The following is a 17,613-nucleotide window of genomic DNA, read 5'->3' as shown; positions in this document are numbered from 1 at the left end:
CCTTGATGTTAGTTGAGAACGACAGGGTGTTGTCCAGGATCACGCCAAGGTTCTTAGCGCTCTGGGAGGAGGACACAATGGAGTTGTCAACCGTGATGGCGAGATCATGGAACGGGCAGTCCTTCCCCGGGAGGAAGAGCAGCTCCGTCTTGCCGAGGTTCAGCTTGAGGTGGTGATCCGTCATCCACACTGATATGTCTGCCAGACATGCAGAGATGCGATTCGCCACCTGGTCATCAGAAGGGGGAAAGGAGAAGATTAGTTGTGTGTCGTCTGCATAGCAATGATAGGAGAGACCATGTGAGGTTATGACAGAGCCAAGTGACTTGGTGTATAGCGAGAATAGGAGAGGGCCTAGAACAGAGCCCTGGGGGACACCAGTGGTGAGAGCACGTGGTGAGGAGACAGATTCTCGCCACGCCACCTGGTAGGAGCGACCTGTCAGGTAGGACGCAATCCAAGCGTGGGCCGCGCCGGAGATGCCCAACTCGGAGAGGGTGGAGAGGAGGATCTGATGGTTCACAGTATCGAAGGCAGCCGATAGGTCTAGAAGGATGAGAGCAGAGGAGAGAGAGTTAGCTTTAGCAGTGCGGAGCGCCTCCGTGATACAGAGAAGAGCAGTCTCAGTTGAATGACTAGTCTTGAAACCTGACTGATTTGGATCAAGAAGGTCATTCTGAGAGAGATAGCGGGAGAGCTGGCCAAGGACGGCACGTTCAAGAGTTTTGGAGAGAAAAGAAAGAAGGGATACTGGTCTGTAGTTGTTGACATCGGAGGGATCGAGTGTAGGTTTTTTCAGAAGGGGTGCAACTCTCGCTCTCTTGAAGACGGAAGGGACGTAGCCAGCGGTCAGGGATGAGTTGATGAGCGAGGTGAGGTAAGGGAGAAGGTCTCCGGAAATGGTCTGGAGAAGAGAGGAGGGGATAGGGTCAAGCGGGCAGGTTGTTGGGCGGCCGGCCGTCACAAGACGCGAGATTTCATCTGGAGAGAGAGGGGAGAAAGAGGTCAGAGCACAGGGTAGGGCAGTGTGAGCAGAACCAGCGGTGTCGTTTGACTTAGCAAACGAGGATCGGATGTCGTCGACCTTCTTTTCAAAATGGTTGACGAAGTCATCTGCAGAGAGGGAGGAGGGGGGGGGAGGGGGAGGAGGATTCAGGAGGGAGGAGAAGGTGGCAAAGAGCTTCCTAGGGTTAGAGGCAGATGCTTGGAATTTAGAGTGGTAGAAAGTGGCTTTAGCAGCAGAGACAGAAGAGGAAAATGTAGAGAGGAGGGAGTGAAAGGATGCCAGGTCCGCAGGGAGGCGAGTTTTCCTCCATTTCCGCTCGGCTGCCCGGAGCCCTGTTCTGTGAGCTCGCAATGAGTCGTCGAGCCACGGAGCGGGAGGGGAGGACCGAGCCGGCCTGGAGGATAGGGGACAGAGAGAGTCAAAGGATGCAGAAAGGGAGGAGAGGAGGGTTGAGGAGGCAGAATCAGGAGATAGGTTGGAGAAGGTTTGAGCAGAGGGAAGAGATGATAGGATGGAAGAGGAGAGAGTAGCGGGGGAGAGAGAGCGAAGGTTGGGACGGTGCGATACCATCCGAGTAGGGGCAGTGTGGGAAGTGTTGGATGAGAGCGAGAGGGAAAAGGATACAAGGTAGTGGTCGGAGACTTGGAGGGGAGTTGCAATGAGGTTAGTGGAAGAACAGCATCTAGTAAAGATGAGGTCGAGCGTATTGCCTGCCTTGTGAGTAGGGGGGGAAGGTGAGAGGGTGAGGTCAAAAGAGGAGAGGAGTGGAAAGAAGGAGGCAGAGAGGAATGAGTCAAAGGTAGACGTGGGGAGGTTAAAGTCGCCCAGAACTGTGAGAGGTGAGCCGTCCTCAGGAAAGGAGCTTATCAAGGCATCAAGCTCATTGATGAACTCTCCGAGGGAACCTGGAGGGCGATAAATGATAAGGATGTTAAGCTTGAAAGGGCTGGTAACTGTGACAGCATGGAATTCAAAGGAGGCGATAGACAGATGGGTAAGGGGAGAAAGAGAGAATGACCACTTGGGAGAGATGAGGATCCCGGTGCCACCACCCCGCTGACCAGAAGCTCTCGGGGTGTGCGAGAACACGTGGGCGGACGAAGAGAGAGCAGTAGGAGTAGCAGTGTTATCTGTGGTGATCCATGTTTCCGTCAGTGCCAAGAAGTCGAGGGACTGGAGGGAGGCATAGGCTGAGATGAACTCTGCCTTGTTGGCCGCAGATCGGCAGTTCCAGAGGCTACCGGAGACCTGGAACTCCACGTGGGTCGTGCGCGCTGGGACCACCAGATTAGGGTGGCCGCGGCCACGCGGTGTGGAGCGTTTGTATGGTCTGTGCAGAGAGGAGAGAACAGGGATAGACAGACACATAGTTGACAGGCTACAGAAGAGGCTACGCTGATGCAAAGGAGATTGGAATGACAAGTGGACTACACGTCTCGAATGTTCAGAAAGTTAAGCTTACGTAGCAAGAATCTTATTGACTAAAATGATTAAAATGATACAGTACTGCTGAAGTAGGCTAGCTGGCAGTGGCTGCGTTGTTGACTTTGTAGGCTAGCTGGCAGTGGCTGCGTTGTTGACACTACACTAATCAAGTCGTTCCGTTGAGTGTAATAGTTTCTACAGTGCTGCTATTCGGGGGCTAGCTGGCTAGCTAGCAGTGTTGATTACGTTACGTTGCGTTAAAAGAACGACAATAGCTGGCTAGCTAACCTAGAAAATCGCTCTAGACTACACAATTATCTTTGATACAAAGACGGCTATGTAGCTAGCTATGTAGCTAGCTACGATCAAACAAATCAAACCGTTGTACTGTAATGAAATGAAAATGTGATACTACCTGTGGAGCGAAGCGGAATGCGACCGGGTTGTTGAGTGCGGAAGTTCTATTCGGTAGACGTTGGCTAGCTGTTGGGTAGCTAGCAGTGTCTCCTACGTTAAGGACGACAAATAGCTGGCTAGCTAACCTCGGTAAATTAAGATAATCACTCTAAAACTACACACTCTAAACTACACAATTATCTTGGATACGAAGACAGCAAAGACAACTATGTAGCTAGCTAACACTACACTAATCAAGTCGTTCAGTTGAGTGTAATAGTTTCTACAGTGCTGCTATTCGGTAGACGTTTGCTAGCTGGCTAGCTGCTGGGCAGATAGCAGTGTAGACTACGTTAGGACGACGGAATACGATAATTACGCAATTATCTTTGATACAAAGACGGCTATGTAGCTAGCTAAGAAGAAATTGCTAAGATTAGACAAATCAAACCGTTGTACTATAATGAAATGTAATGAAATGTAATGAAAAGTTATACTACCTGCGGACCAAAGTGCGAATGCGACCGCTCGCTCCAACCCGGAAGTTGATGGCCTAGCCAGTCTCCAGATCTCAACCCCATAGAAAATCTTTGGAGGGAGTTGAAAGTCCGTGTTGCCCAGCAACAGCCCCAAAACATCACTGCTCACTGCGTAGTGCATTAGCTTCGAATAGCCCCCGCGATATGAAGTTTTTCAGGGAAGTTAGGAACCAATATACAGTACACGGGCAGTTAGGAAAGCAAAGGCTAGCTTTTTCAAACAGAAATTTGCATCCTGTAGCACAAACTCCAAAAAGTTCTGAGACACTAAAGTCCATGGAGAGAGCACCTCCTCCCAGCTGCCCACTGCACTGAGGCTATGAAACACTGTCACCACCGATAAATCCGCGATAATTGAGAATTTCAATAAGGATTTTTCTACGGCTGGCCATGCTTTCCACCTGGCTACCCCTACCCTGGTCAACAGCCCTGCATCTTCCACAGCAACTTGCCCAAGCCTCCCCCATTTCTCCTTTACCCATATCCAGATAGCTGATGTTCTGAAGTCTATATACAGTGTGTGCAAATGAGGTAGGATACCGGAGGTAAGGCAATAAATAGGCCATAGTGGCGAAATAATTACAATATAGCAATTAAACACTGGAGTGATAGATGTACAGAAGATGAGTGTACAAGTAGAGATAGTGGGGTGCAAAGAAGCAAAAATAAATAAAATAGATAACAGTATGGGGAGGAGGTAGTTGGATGAGCTATTTACAGATAGGCTATGTACAGGTGCAGTGATCTGTGAGCTGCTCTGACAGCTGGTGCTTAAAGCTAGTGAGGGAGATATGAGTCTCCAGCTTCAGTGATTTTTGTCATTCGTTCCAGTCATTGGCAGCAGAGAACTGGAAGGAAAGGCGGCCAATAGAGGAATTGGCTTTGGGGGTGACCAGTGAAATATACCTGCTGGAGCGCATGCTATGGGTGGGTGCTGCTATGGTGACCAGTGAGCTGAGATAAGACGGGGCTTTACCTAGAGGTCAAACGTTTTCTGTAAGTCTTCACAAGGTTTTCACACACTGTTGCTGGTATTTTGGCCCATTCCTCCATGCAGATCTCCTCTAGAGCAGTGATGTTTTGGGGCTGTTGCTGGGCAACACGGACTTTCAACTCCCTCCAAAGATTTTCTATGGGGTTGAGATCTGGAGACTGGCTAGGCCACTCCAAGAACTTGAAATGCTTCTTACGAAGCCACTCCTTCGTTGCCCGGGCGGTGTGTTTGGGATCATTGTCATGCTGAAAGACCCAGCCACGTTTCATCTTCAATGCCCTTTCTGATGGAAGGAGGTTTTCACTCAAAATCTCACGATACATGGCCCCATTCTTTCTTTCCTTTACACGGATCAGTCGTCCTGGTTCCTTTGCAGAAAAACAGCCCCAAAGCATGATGTTTCCACCCCCATGCTTCACAGTAGGTATGGTGTTCTTTGGATGCAACTCAGCAGTCTTTGTCCTCCAAACACGACGAGTTGAGTTTTTACCAAAAAGTTATATTTTGGTTTCATCTGACCATATGACATTCTCCCAATCTTCTTCTGGATCATCCAAATGCTCTCTAGCAAACTTCAGACGGGCCTGGACATGTACTGGCTTAAGCAGGGGGACACGTCTGGCACTGCAGGATTTGAGTCCCTGGCGGCGTAGTGTGTTACTGATGGTAGGCTTTGTTACTTTGGTCCCAGCTCTCTGCGGGTCATTCACTAGGTCCCCCCGTGTGGTTCTGGGATTTTTGCTCACCGTTCTTGTGATCATTTTGACCCCACGGGGTGAGATCTTGCATGGAGCCCCAGATCGAGGGAGATTATCAGTGGTCTTGTATGTCTTCCATTTCCTAATAATTGCTCCCACAGTTGATTTCTTCAAACCAAGCTGCTTACCTATTGCAGATTCAGTCTTCCCAGCCTGGTGCAGGTCTACAATTTTGTTTCTGGTGTCCTTTGACAGCTCTTTGGTCTTGGCCATAGTGGAGTTTGGAGTGTGACTGTTTGAGGTTGTGGACAGGTGTCTTTTATACTGATAACAAGTTCAAACAGGTGCCATTAATACAGGTAACGAGTGGAGGACAGAGGAGCCTCTTAAAGAAGAAGTTACAGGTCTGTGAGAGCCAGAAATCTTGCTTGTTTGTAGGTGACCAAATACTTATTTTCCACCATAATTTGCAAATAAATTCATAAAAAATCCTACAATGTGATTTTATGGATTTTTTTCTCTCACATTTTGTCTGTCATGGTTGAAGTGTACCTATGATGAAAATTACAGGCCTCTCTCATCTTTTTAAGTGGGAGAACTTGCACAATTGGTGGCTGACTAAATACTTTTTTACCCCACTGTAGATGACTTGGAGCCAGTGGGTTTGGCGACGAATATGAAGCGAGGGCCAGTCAACGAGAGCATACAGGTTGCAGTGATGGGTAGAATATGGGGCTTTGGTGACAAAACGGATGGCCCTGTGATAGACTGCATCCAATTTGCTGAGTAGAGTGTTGGAGGCTATTTTGTAAATGACATCGCCAAAGTCAAGGATCGGTAGGATAGTCAGTTTTACGAGGGTATGTTTGTTGCGAAATAGGAAGCTGATTCTAGATTTAATTTTGGATTGGAGATGCTTAATGTGAGTCTGGAAGGAGAGTTTACAGTCTAACCAGACACCTAGGTATTTGTAGTTGTCCACATATTCTAAGTCAGAACCGTCCAGAGTAGTGATGCTAGTCGGGCGGGCAGGTGCGGGCAGCGAACGGTTGAAGAGCATGCATTTGGTTTTTACTAGCGTTTAAGAGCAGTTGGAGGCCACGGAAGGAGAGATGTATGGCATTGAAGCTCGTCTGGAGGTTAGTTAACACAGTGTCCAAAGAAGGGACAGAAGTATACAGAATGGTGTCGTCTGCATAGAGGTGGATCAGAGAATCACCAGCAGCAAGAGCGACATCATTGATGTATACAGAAAAATAAGTCGGCCCAAGGATTGAACCCTGTGGCACCCCCATAGAGACTGCCAGAGGTCCGGACAACAGGACCTCCGATTTGACACACTGAACTCTGTCTGAGAAGTAGTTGGTGAACTAGGCGAGGCAGTCATTTGAGAAACCAAGGCTGTTGAGTCTGCCGATAAGAATGTGGTGATTGACAGAGGCAAAAGCATTGGCCAGGTCGATGAATACAGCTGCACAGTATTGTCTCTTATCGATGGCGGTTATGATATCGTTTAGTACCTTGAGCGTGGCTATAGTGCAGCCGTGACCAGCTCGGAAACCAGATTGCATAGCGGAGAAGGTACGGTGGGATTCGAAATGGTCAGTGATCTGCTTATTAACTTGGCTTTCGAAGACTTTAGAAAGGCAGGGCAGGATGGATATAGGTCTATACAGTTTGGGTCTAGTGTCACCCCCTTTGAAGAGGGGGATGACCATGGCAGCTTTCCAATCTTTAGGGATCTCGGATGATACGAAAGAGAGGTTGAACAGACTGGTAATAGGGGTTGCTACAATGGCGGCGGATAGTTTTAGAAAGAGAGGGTCCAGATTGTCTAGCCCAGCTGATTTGTACAGGTCCAGGTTTTGCATCTCTTTCAGAACATCTGCTATCTGGATTTGGGTGAAAGAGAAGCTGGGGAGGCTTGGGCAAGTAGCTGCGGGGGGTGCAGAGCTGTTGGCCGGGGTCGGGGTAGCCAGGAGGAAAGCATGGCCAGCCGTAGAGAAATGCTTATTGAAATTCTCGATTATCGTGGATTTATCGTGGTGACAGTGTTACCTAGCCTCAGTGCAGTGGGCAACTGGGAGGAGGTGCTCTTATTCTCCATGGACTTTAGTGTCCCAAAACCTTTTGGAGTTAGAGCTACAGAATGCAAATTTCTGTTTGAAAAAGTTAGCCTTTGCTTTCCTGACTGACTGCGTGTATACGTTCCTGACTTCCCTGAAAAGTTGCAGATCGCGGGGACTATTCGATGCTAGTGCAGTCCGCAACAGGATGTTTTTGTGCTGGTCGAGGGCAGTCCGGTCTGGAGTGAACCAAGGGCTATATCTGTTCTTAGTTCTACATTTTTTAGAAAGGGGCATGCTTATTTAAGATGGTGAGGAAAATACTTTTAAAGAACGACCAGGCATCCTCAACTGATGGGATGAGGTCAATATCCTTCCAGGATACCCGGTCCAGGTCAATTAGAAAGCTTGCAGAAGTTTTTTAGGGAGCGTTTGACAGTGATGAGGGGTGGTCGTTTGACCACGGACACATAGCGGATGCAGGCAATGAGGCAGTGATCGCTGAGACCTTGATTGAAAACAGCAGAGGTGTATTTGGAGGGCAAGTTGGTCAGGATAATATCTATGAGGGTGCCCATGTTTACGGATTTAGGGTTGGACCTGGTGGGTTCCTTGATAATTTGTGAGATTAAGTGCATCTAGCTTAGATTGTAGGACTGCCGGGGTGTTAAGCATATCCCAGTTTAGGTCACCTAACAGAACAAACTCTGAAGCTAGATGGGGGGCAATCAATTCACATATGGTGTCCAGGGCACAGCTGGGAGCTGAGGGGGGTCTATAACAGGCGGCAACAGTGAGACTTATTTCTGGAGAGATTCATTTTTAAAATTAGAAGCTCGAGCTGTTTGGGCATCGACCTGGAAAGTATGACAGAACTTTGCTGGCCATCTCTGGAGTAGATTGCACTCCTCCCCCTTTGGCAGTTCTATCTTGATGGAAAATGTAGTTTTGAAAACAGGTGCTTACCAAAAGAGCTGGGCGATATGGACAAAAATCCATGTTGCCTGAATTGGTAAATGGAACGATACATTTATAACATTAATTTGCGTCAGTTTTTAAATGATCCTTTAAACTACTATGGTTAGTTTGATGGTTGTAGTACCATCAATTGTCCCATTTACGGCATTTACGGTACGGCAACTGCTCCGCCCACAACCGTAAGGCTCTCCAGAGGGTAGTGAGGTCTGCAGAACGCACCACCGGGGGCAAACTACCTGCCCTCCAGGACACCTACACCACCCGATGTCACAGGAAGGCCATAAAGATCATCAAGGACAACAACCACCCAAGCCACTGCCTGTTCACCCCGCTATCATCCAGAAGGCGAGGTCAGTACAGGTGCATCAAAGCAGGGACCGAGAGACTGAAAAACAGCTTCTATCTCAAGGCCATCAGACTGTTAAACAGCCACCACTAACATTTAGCGGCCGCTGCCAACATACTGACTCAACTCCAGCCACTTTAAAAATGGGAATTGATGGAAATTATGTAAAAATGTACCACTAGCCACTTTAAACAATGCCACTTAATATAATGTTTACATACCCTACATTACCCATCTCATATGTATATACTGTACTCTATATCATCTACTGCATCTTGCCATCTTTATGTAATACATGTACCACTAGCCACTTTAAACTATGCCACTTTATGTTTACATACCCTACAGTACTCATCTCATATGTATATACCGTACTCTATACCATCTACTGCATCTTGCCATGCCGTTCTGTACCACCACTCATTCATATATCTTTATGTACATATTCTTTATCCCTTTACACTTGTGTGTGTGTATAAGGTAGTAGTTGTGGAATTGTTAGGTTAGATTACTTGTTGGTTATTACTGCATTGTCGGAACTAGAAGCACAAGCATTTCGCTACACTCGCATTAACATCTGCTAACCATGTGTATGTGACTAATAAAATTTGATTTGATTTGATTTGATTTAAAGCTGCAACATGTAACTTTTTGGGCGACCTTGACCAAAATTCAAGAAATGTGAGTTATAGATCTTTCATTCTCATTGAAAGCAAGTCTAAGAAGTGGTAGATCTGTTGTATGTGCCCTATTTCTATTCTTCCCATTCTTAAATTTAGTTGAGCTTTACACCAGATTCAAACATTTGAAAATACAATATTTTTGGTTATTGAAAAGATATTTCACAGCGGTAGAATTATTCTCTACTCTTGTTTTCTCACATAAACTGAAATTAGGCAAATTATTTTAATTTTACCGACCAGGAAATGGCCAAGCGATTTCTCCATATTGCACCTTTAACAAATAACCCATATTAGCACACTTATTTAATTTCAAATTTCTCTAGTATAGGCAGGCAAAATGCCTGTGTTAAGTGGTCAGTGTTGATAATTTACAGTTTATTGTCCCAGCTCTACATAGCAGCATTAACCATTCTGATAATCCTATGTTCTTCAGTCAGACTCATTTATGTCCCTCTCTCATCGCCAGTGTGGACAATAGTGAGTATATGCGCAATGGAGACTTCCTGCCCACCAGACTATAAGCCCAGCAAGATGCCGTCAATATCGTCTGTCACTCCAAAACTCGGGCAAACCCAGAGAACAATGTCGGCCTCATCTCGATGGCTAAGTAAGCTTGTGTTTTTTTGTGTGTTCAAAACATGAGTTGTCTGACAGAATTGGGAGAACAAAATAACAATTCTGGAACTATTCTATTTCATATGAACATTGAGCCTGAGACAAATTGAACTGTGTGGCCTGTAAAATTAATCCTCTATCATCAAATAGTGGTGTTTAGATGGCAAGCTGATGCCTTGACTGACATTCAGACAAAGTCCCTGTTTTTAATGCTTTTTGTTTTGGACTTTTTATGCTTGACTGCAGTAACTGTGAGGTTTTGACCACACTGACCCCGGATGCGGGCCGCATCCTGTCCAAACTGCACGCTATCCAGCCCAAAGGCAAGATCTGCTTCTGCACTGGCATCCGGGTGGCCCATGTGAGTGTCATTGCCCCTGCAGAACATTTCTTAGAAAATGTCATATGCCAAATCCTTTTTTTATTTTCAATATTCTGAGTTTACACAAAGTGTGCAATTGAGCAGGCTAATGTTTGTGGGTGTGTGTTATGGGTTTCATGCATAATGGGTTTCCATCCATGTGTCTATATAGCTGGCCCTAAAGCACAGACAAGGGAAGAACCACAAGATGAGGATCATTGCCTTTATAGGAAGCCCTGTGGAGGACAATGACAAGGATGTGAGTTTGCCACTTACCAGTATCTTCTCTAAAAAATATATTTCTCTCACTTTGATCATTTTTCTCACAATGGTACCATTTTCTGTCACATAATATCTGTATAAAGTACTTGTGAAATTCATGTACAGTATGGCTGGTCCCACACAAGGTAGTGTATTGAGTGTTTTCAACAATAGACATGCAGCTTGTCACCATGGTTACTTGTCTCTCTCTTTTTCTCACCCTCTGCTTCTGTTCCTGTCAATCTATCTCCCCCACAGCTTGTAAAAATGGCCAAGCGCTTGAAGAAAGAGAAGGTCAATGTGGATATTATAAATTTTGGGGAAGCGGTAAGAATGGTTTCCTTATGCCAATATTTTTAATGAGCCATTGTGTGTGTGTGTGTGTGTGTGTGTGTGTGTGTGTGTGTGTGTGTGTGTGTGTGTGTGTGTGTGTGTGTGTGTGTGTGTGTGTGTGTGTGTGTGTGTATACATACAGTGTATTCAGACCCCTTTACTTTTTCCGCATTTTGTTACTTTACGGCCTTATTCTAAAGTTGATTAAATAAACTTTTTCCCCCATCAATCTACACACAATACTCCATAATGACAAGGCAAAACATGCTTTTGACATTTTTGGAAATGTATTAAAAATAACTATTTGGACCCTTTGCTATGAGACTCGAAAATGAGGTCCGGTGCATCCTGTTTCCATTGATCATCCTTGAGATGTTTCTACAACTTGATTGGACATGATTTGGAAAAGCAAAGGTCCCACAGTTAACAGTGCATGTGAGAGCGAAGGAATTGTCCGTAGAGCTCCGAGACAGGATTATGTCGAGGCACAGATCTGGGGAAGGGTACCAGAAAATGTCTGCAGCATTGAAAGTCCCCAAGAACACAGTGGCTTCCATCAATCTTAAATGGAAGAAGTTTGGAACCACCAAGACTCTTCCTAGAGAGCTGTAGAGCTGGCCGCCGTGCCAAACTGAGCAATCGGGGAGAAGGGTCTTGGTAAGGGAGGTGACCAGGAACCCAATGGTCACTCTGACAGAGCTCCAGAGTTCATCTGTGGAGATGAGAGAACCTTCCAGAAGGACAACCATCTCTGCAGCAAATCACCATTCAGCCCTCTATGGTAGGGTGGCCAAACGGAAGCCACTCCTCAATAAAAGGCACATGACAGCCGTCTTTATTGCCAAGACTATGAGAATCAAAATGATCTGGTCTGATGAAACTACGATTGAACTCTTTGGCCTGAATGCCAAGCATCATGTCTGGATGAAACCTGTCACCATCCCTACGGTGAAGCGTGGCAGGGACTGGGAGACTAGTCAGGATCGAGGCAAAGATGAATGGAGGAAAGTACAGAGAGATCCTTGATGAAAATCTGCTCCATAGCACTCAGGACCTCAGACTGGGGTGAAGGTTCACCTTCCAACAGGACAACGACCCTAAGCACACAGCCAAAACAATGCAGGAGTGGCTCCGGGACAAGTCTCTTGAATGTCCTTGAGTGGCCCAGCCAGAGCCCGGACTTCAACCCTGTCGAAACATCTATGGAGAGACCTCTGCAGCGACTCTCCCCATTCAACCTGGCATAGCTTGAGAGGATCTTCAGAGAAGAATGGGAGAAACTCCCCAAATACAGGGGTGCCAAGCTTGTAGCGTCATACCCAAGACGACGCAAGGCTGTAATCGCTGCCAAAGGTGCTTCAACAAAGTACTGAGTAAAGGGTCTGAAAACTTACTTAAATGTGATATTTCATTAACTTGAAGAAAAAAAAATGGCTAAAAGATTCTACAAACCTATTTTTGCTTTGTCGCTATGGGTTATTGTGTTTAGATTGAGTTGGGGAAATAACTATTTAATACATTTTAGAATAAGACTTCAACGTAACAAAATGTGGAAAATGTCAAAGGGTTTGAATACTTTCTGAATGCACTACATATATACAGTACCAGTCAAAAGTTTGGACACTTACTCATTCAAGGTTTTTTATTTTGTTTTTACTATTTTCTACATTGTAAAATAATAGTGAAGACAAACAATGAAATAACACATATGGAATCATGTCGTAACCAAAAAAAGTGTTAAACAAATATTTTAGATTCTTGAGGAATGCTTTGCTAACAGTCTTGAAGGAGTTCCCACATATGCTGAGCACTTGTTGGCTGCTTTTCCTTCACTCTGCTGTACAATTCATCCGTTCACCATCTCAATTGGATTGAGTCAGGTGATTGTGGAGGCCAGATCATCTGATGCAGCACTCCATCACTCTCCTTCTTGGTCAAATAGCCCTTACACAGCCTAGAGGTGTGTTTTGGGTCATTGTCCTGTTGAAAAACAAATGATAGTCCCACTAAGCGCAAACTAGATGGGATGGCGTATCACTGCAGAATGCTGTGTGCCTTGAATTCTAAATAAATCACTGACAGTGTCACCAACATAGCACCATCACACCTCCATGATTCATGGTGGGAACGACACATGCAGCGATCATCTGTTCACCTACTCTGCCTCTCATAAAGGCGGTTGGAACCAAAAATTTAACATTTGGACTCATCAGAGAAAAGGACAGATTTCCACCGGTCTAATCTCCATTGCTTGTGTTTCTTGGCCCAAGCAAGTCTCTTCTTATTGGTGTCCTCTAGTAGTGGTTTCTTTGCAGCAATTCGACCATGAAGGCCTGATTCAGACAGTCTCCTCTGAACAGTTGATGTTGAGATGTCTGTTACCTTGAACTCTGTGAAGCATTTATTTGTGCTGCAATACTTTTGTATATATGTGGACACCTCTTCAAATTAGTGGATTCAGCTATTTTAGCCACACCTATTGCTGACAGGTGTATAAAATGGCCTTACTGATGAGCTCATTGAGTTTCCATGTGGCACCGTCATATGATGCCACCTTTCCAACAAGTCAGTTTGTCAAATTTCTGCCCTGCTAGAGCTGTCCCAGTCAACTGGAAGTCCGTTTTATTGTAAAATGGAAACGTCTAGGAGTAACAACTGCTCAGCCGTGAAGTGCTAGGCCAAAAAATAATATGTCCTCGGTTGCAACTACCGAGTTCCAAACTGCCTCTGGAGGCAACGTCAGCACAAGTACTGTTCGCCGGGAGCTTCGTGAAATGGGTTTCCATGGCCGAGCAGACGCACACAAGTTAACCATTTTCACTGTAGTGTCCAAAACGTCTTTCAAGCTATCAGGAATTCCCTTGGCAGCAAGAGCCTCTCGGTGGATACTGCAGTGTACCCAAGTGGCGTCGGGAGCAACTGCTTGCACGCGTATTACCAGTCCAGTGTGTCTCCCTGTCATGTTTTTTTGCGCCATCAGTACAGATACCAACACATCTTGACCGCCAAAGTCCATTTGATGTCACAAAGGTATCCAGTATTTAAAAATATTCTCTCATGTTGTCCTGCTTTCCAGTGGTTTGCAGAAGAGGATCCTTAATTGACCCCCCCATAAACGTAACGGACATATACCAGGAGCTGTGCCAGGCCCGCCACGTCTGTTGACTCATTCAGCTGTAACACATATAATTCACTGGCTTGTATGCGAAGCAGTAATTGTTTCAAAACATCTCCTGCCATGTCACTGATGTGTCGTGAAACAGTGTTGTTTGATGAAGGCATTGTCTGTATAGTTTTCCCAGCCATATCTGCGTCAGCAGGAAGAATAAAGTCCTCCACAATAGTATGGGGCTTGCCTGTCCTAGCCACTCTGTAGCTCACTATATAAGACACTTCTATCTCCTTCTTATTAATTGTATATGTTGCTTTTATACATGTCTTACTACTTGAAAGTGGTCTTTATTCTTGCTCAAACTCCCGTGGCTTATTTTTCAAATTGTCATGTTTCTAAATGTCTGCGCAAGAGTAAAGGTTTTCTGCGAGAGAGTAACGGTTAATGTGATTGAATGTTAATTATGTGACTAGGATACCTGTATTTGACATTGTGTTGTTATTTCGCTGAACACTGGATGGTAAAACTTTTTGGCGGAAGTGAAACGAGGCTGCTCAGGAGAGAGAAAAACCTCACCCAAATGTATAGCCCCGTTGGAAAATATAAATGTACTGTTTGAAAATGTGAGGGGGGGGAAAAATCACCTTTTTATTTGGCGTGCCCCCGACGGCATTGCGTGTACCCCTGGGAATACCTGTTCTAGACTATTCTGTGCTTCCAACTTCGTGGGAACAGTTTGGGGTAGGCCCTTTCCTGTTTCAGCATGACAATTCCCCCGTGCACGAAGTGAGGTCCATACAGAAATGGTTTGTCTAGATCGGTGTGGAACAACTTGACTGGCCAGCACAGAGCCCTGACCTCAACCTCATCAAACACCTTTGGGGTGAATTGGAACGTCAACTGTGAGCCAGGCCTAATCGCCCAACATCAGTGCCCGACCTCACTTTTATACTGTTGTTGCTGAATGTAGTCACCGCAGCATGTTCCAACATCTAGTGGAAAGCCTTCTAGAAGAGTGGAGGATGTTATAGCAGCAAACGGGGAACCAATTCCATATTAATGTCCATGATTTTAGAATGAGATGTTAGACGAGCAGGGTTCCACATACTTTGGGTCATGTATGTGTATTTATTACCGGAGTATACAAAACATTAAGAACATGCTCTTTCCATGACAGACTGATGTCACTTGTTAAATCCACTTCAATCAGTGTAGATGAAGGGCAAGACAAAATATTTATGTTCCTTTTGAACGTGGTATGGTAGTAGGTGCCAGGTTCACCGGTTTGTGCCAAGAACTGCAACACTGCTGGGTTTTTCACGCTCAACCGTTTCCTGTGTGTTTCAAGAATGGTCCACCACTCAGAGGACATCCAGCCAACTTGACACAACTGTGGGATGCATTGGCGTCAACGTGGGTCAGCATCCCTGAGGAACACTTTCGACATCTTGTATTGTCCATGCCCCAACGAATTGAGGCTGATCTGAGGGCAAGTATTAACTCCTGAATGGCTCATGCTCTCCCTCCCCTTTTCCCATATTCTCTGTTGTCTCTCTCTTCCTCCAGGAGTTCAACACAGAGAAGCTGACCGCCTTCATCAACACTCTGAACGGGAAGGAGGGGATGGGCTCCCGCCTGGTGACTGTACCCCCAGGGCCCAGCCTGGCTGACGCCTTGCTCTCTTCCCCTATCCTGGCTGGAGAGGGAGGCTCCATGATGGGCCTAGGCGCTAGCGACTTTGACTTTGGCGTGGACCCCAGCGCTGACCCCGAGCTTGCTCTGGTAAGAAGGCAATAGTTAAAAAAACATTTTGGTGTTCTTATCCAGAGTGACTTAGTCAAGTGAACCAGAGTTACCAGCTGTATTATTGTTTCCCTGGCCTCTAACTGTGCCCATCTACTCAGGCTCTGCGTGTATCCATGGAGGAGCAGAGACAGAGGCAGGAGGAGGAGGCTCGCCAGGTGGCTGTTGCTTCTGCAGCCAATGTCACCACAGTGTACGGTAAGGAGATGGAGGGTAGGGATAGATGTCTTTCTAGTGAGTAGGTTTTGTATCCCTTGTCTGATGTATTTTTTTTTTTAAATGTCTAACCATTCTAATTTCTAAAGTATGTAGGGTATAAAAGAAGAGAATACTGATGTTTGTACTGTATGATGGTTTAATTGACCAATTCGCTCGCTCTCAGAATCTGAGGAGGCCCTGCTAAAGATGTCGGTGACTCAGCCTGAGACTGGTGGAGCTACAGTGCTGCCTGACTGCAGCAATATGACAGAGGAGGAGCAGATTGCATACGCCATGCAGATTTCCCTGGCCGGAGAAGGTGGGTTATAATCACCATCCACACTCATGCTTTCTGAATAGCACCCACTGACACACATACACTTGTTAGCTGTGTGGGTGATTTTAAAAAGTGATTGTAGGTCCTTTTTTTTAAACCGTTTTTGATTCAAAGCTTGGGACCTACCAATGACCCAGACTGACGCACTGCAAACCAAAACAAAGGGACAGATGCGGCCACTTACCATTGCCAGATACATATCGATTTTCCATATGATATACATTCTATTTGATTTTGACTCTCCCTCCACTCCCTACCAACCCGTCCCTGTGATCAGAGTATGGAGATGTGATGGCTATGGACACAGGTGCCCCCATGGACACTGAGACTGCCAAGGTAGGTAACTCGCATGATCAATACATTCATGTGTGGTATCGGTCTGCAAAGAATTCCCAGCTGCATTTTATGAAACGTGCTCTCTCTTGATTGTGTATGTTCTCTATCTCCCATCCAATCAGAATCACCTTTATTTGCCAAGTATATTTACAGGTACCAGGAATTTGACCTGATGAAATTATTCTGACAACAATAAACAGAATATACAATCAGTGCCCTTCATTAACAATGTGCCTTGTGGCTCTTCCTCAGGAGTACGATGACTATGATGTAATGCAGGACCCAGAGTACCTCCAGAGCGTTCTGGAGAACTTGCCAGGCGTCGACCCTAACAATGAGGCCATCCGAAACGCCATGGGCTCCCTGGCCTCCCAGACAGGCCCACCCAAGCCTAACAGCAAGAAGGACGAGGAGAAGAAGAAATGAGGAATGGGAACAGACAGACAGATTGATGACACCCATGGGTCTGCGTCCGAAATGGCACCCTTTTCCCTAAATAGTGCACTACTTTTGACAGCACACTGGTCTAAAGTAGTGCACTATAAGGAATAGGGTGCCATTTCAGATGAAACCATGGACAACCAGACCAAGACATGACACATATAGGGTAGTTGACACTGACAGACTAATGCAAGGTTACATACAGGAACACAGTTGGACGGACACTAATGCATGATATGACTTACTGATGACGGACTGTCGACAATATCCACAAGAAACCCACAAGCACACACAAATAGATCAGACAACAGTAAGACCAAACTGGGATTCCACCAGTCTTTACTGCCATTCAATTGGATATGATCTTCTTATCAGCATATCATCTCAGTGTAATAGACATAATTTCTGGTTTCTCACTGATTTACCCTGTCTTAACTGACTTACTCGCTAACTGGCATTATAAGTGGCATTTAATGACATGTCCCCAAGCTTGTAAACTAAACAGTATCCATCTTTCATTTCTTTCTTTTTTTTCTGTTGCAATAAAAAAGATGGATGAAGCTTGTTTGTATGAATGTTTTCTCTTATGACCCTCAACTCCAAATAGCTAGAATAGGAACGTTTTAATAAGAGACCATGTTTCCCATGCCAATAAAGCCCTTACATTGAAATTGAATTGAGAGAT

The 17,613-nt window shown here is 45.6% G+C and overlaps 1 protein-coding gene across 1 annotated transcript; it reads left to right on the top strand.

Moving 5' to 3' along the window:
- Positions 1-9,595: 9,595 nt before the first annotated feature.
- LOC139554436 (26S proteasome non-ATPase regulatory subunit 4-like) lies at positions 9,596-17,604 on the top strand. The gene is made up of 9 exons (XM_071367225.1): positions 9,596-9,738; positions 9,993-10,107; positions 10,280-10,366; positions 10,627-10,695; positions 15,380-15,595; positions 15,718-15,814; positions 15,999-16,133; positions 16,429-16,487; positions 16,740-17,604. The coding sequence occupies exons 1-9, from the start codon at positions 9,731-9,733 to the stop codon at positions 16,911-16,913; spliced, it is 960 nt and encodes a 319-aa protein (XP_071223326.1). The 5' UTR covers positions 9,596-9,730; the 3' UTR covers positions 16,914-17,604.
- The last annotated feature ends 9 nt before the right edge of the window (positions 17,605-17,613 follow it).

This window comes from Salvelinus alpinus, chromosome 26 (assembly GCF_045679555.1).
Source record: "Salvelinus alpinus chromosome 26, SLU_Salpinus.1, whole genome shotgun sequence".
Classification (NCBI taxonomy): domain Eukaryota; kingdom Metazoa; phylum Chordata; class Actinopteri; order Salmoniformes; family Salmonidae; genus Salvelinus; species Salvelinus alpinus.
Note: the sequence above shows the minus strand (reverse complement) of the source record. Positions and strands in the feature narration are given on the sequence as shown.

Coding starts and splice junctions, on each gene's coding strand:
- LOC139554436 (XM_071367225.1), top strand. Junction 15,596..15,717: donor CTGACCCCGAGCTTGCTCTG/GTAAGAAGGCAA, acceptor CCATCTACTCAG/GCTCTGCGTGTATCCATGGA. Junction 16,488..16,739: donor TGGACACTGAGACTGCCAAG/GTAGGTAACTCG, acceptor GCTCTTCCTCAG/GAGTACGATGACTATGATGT.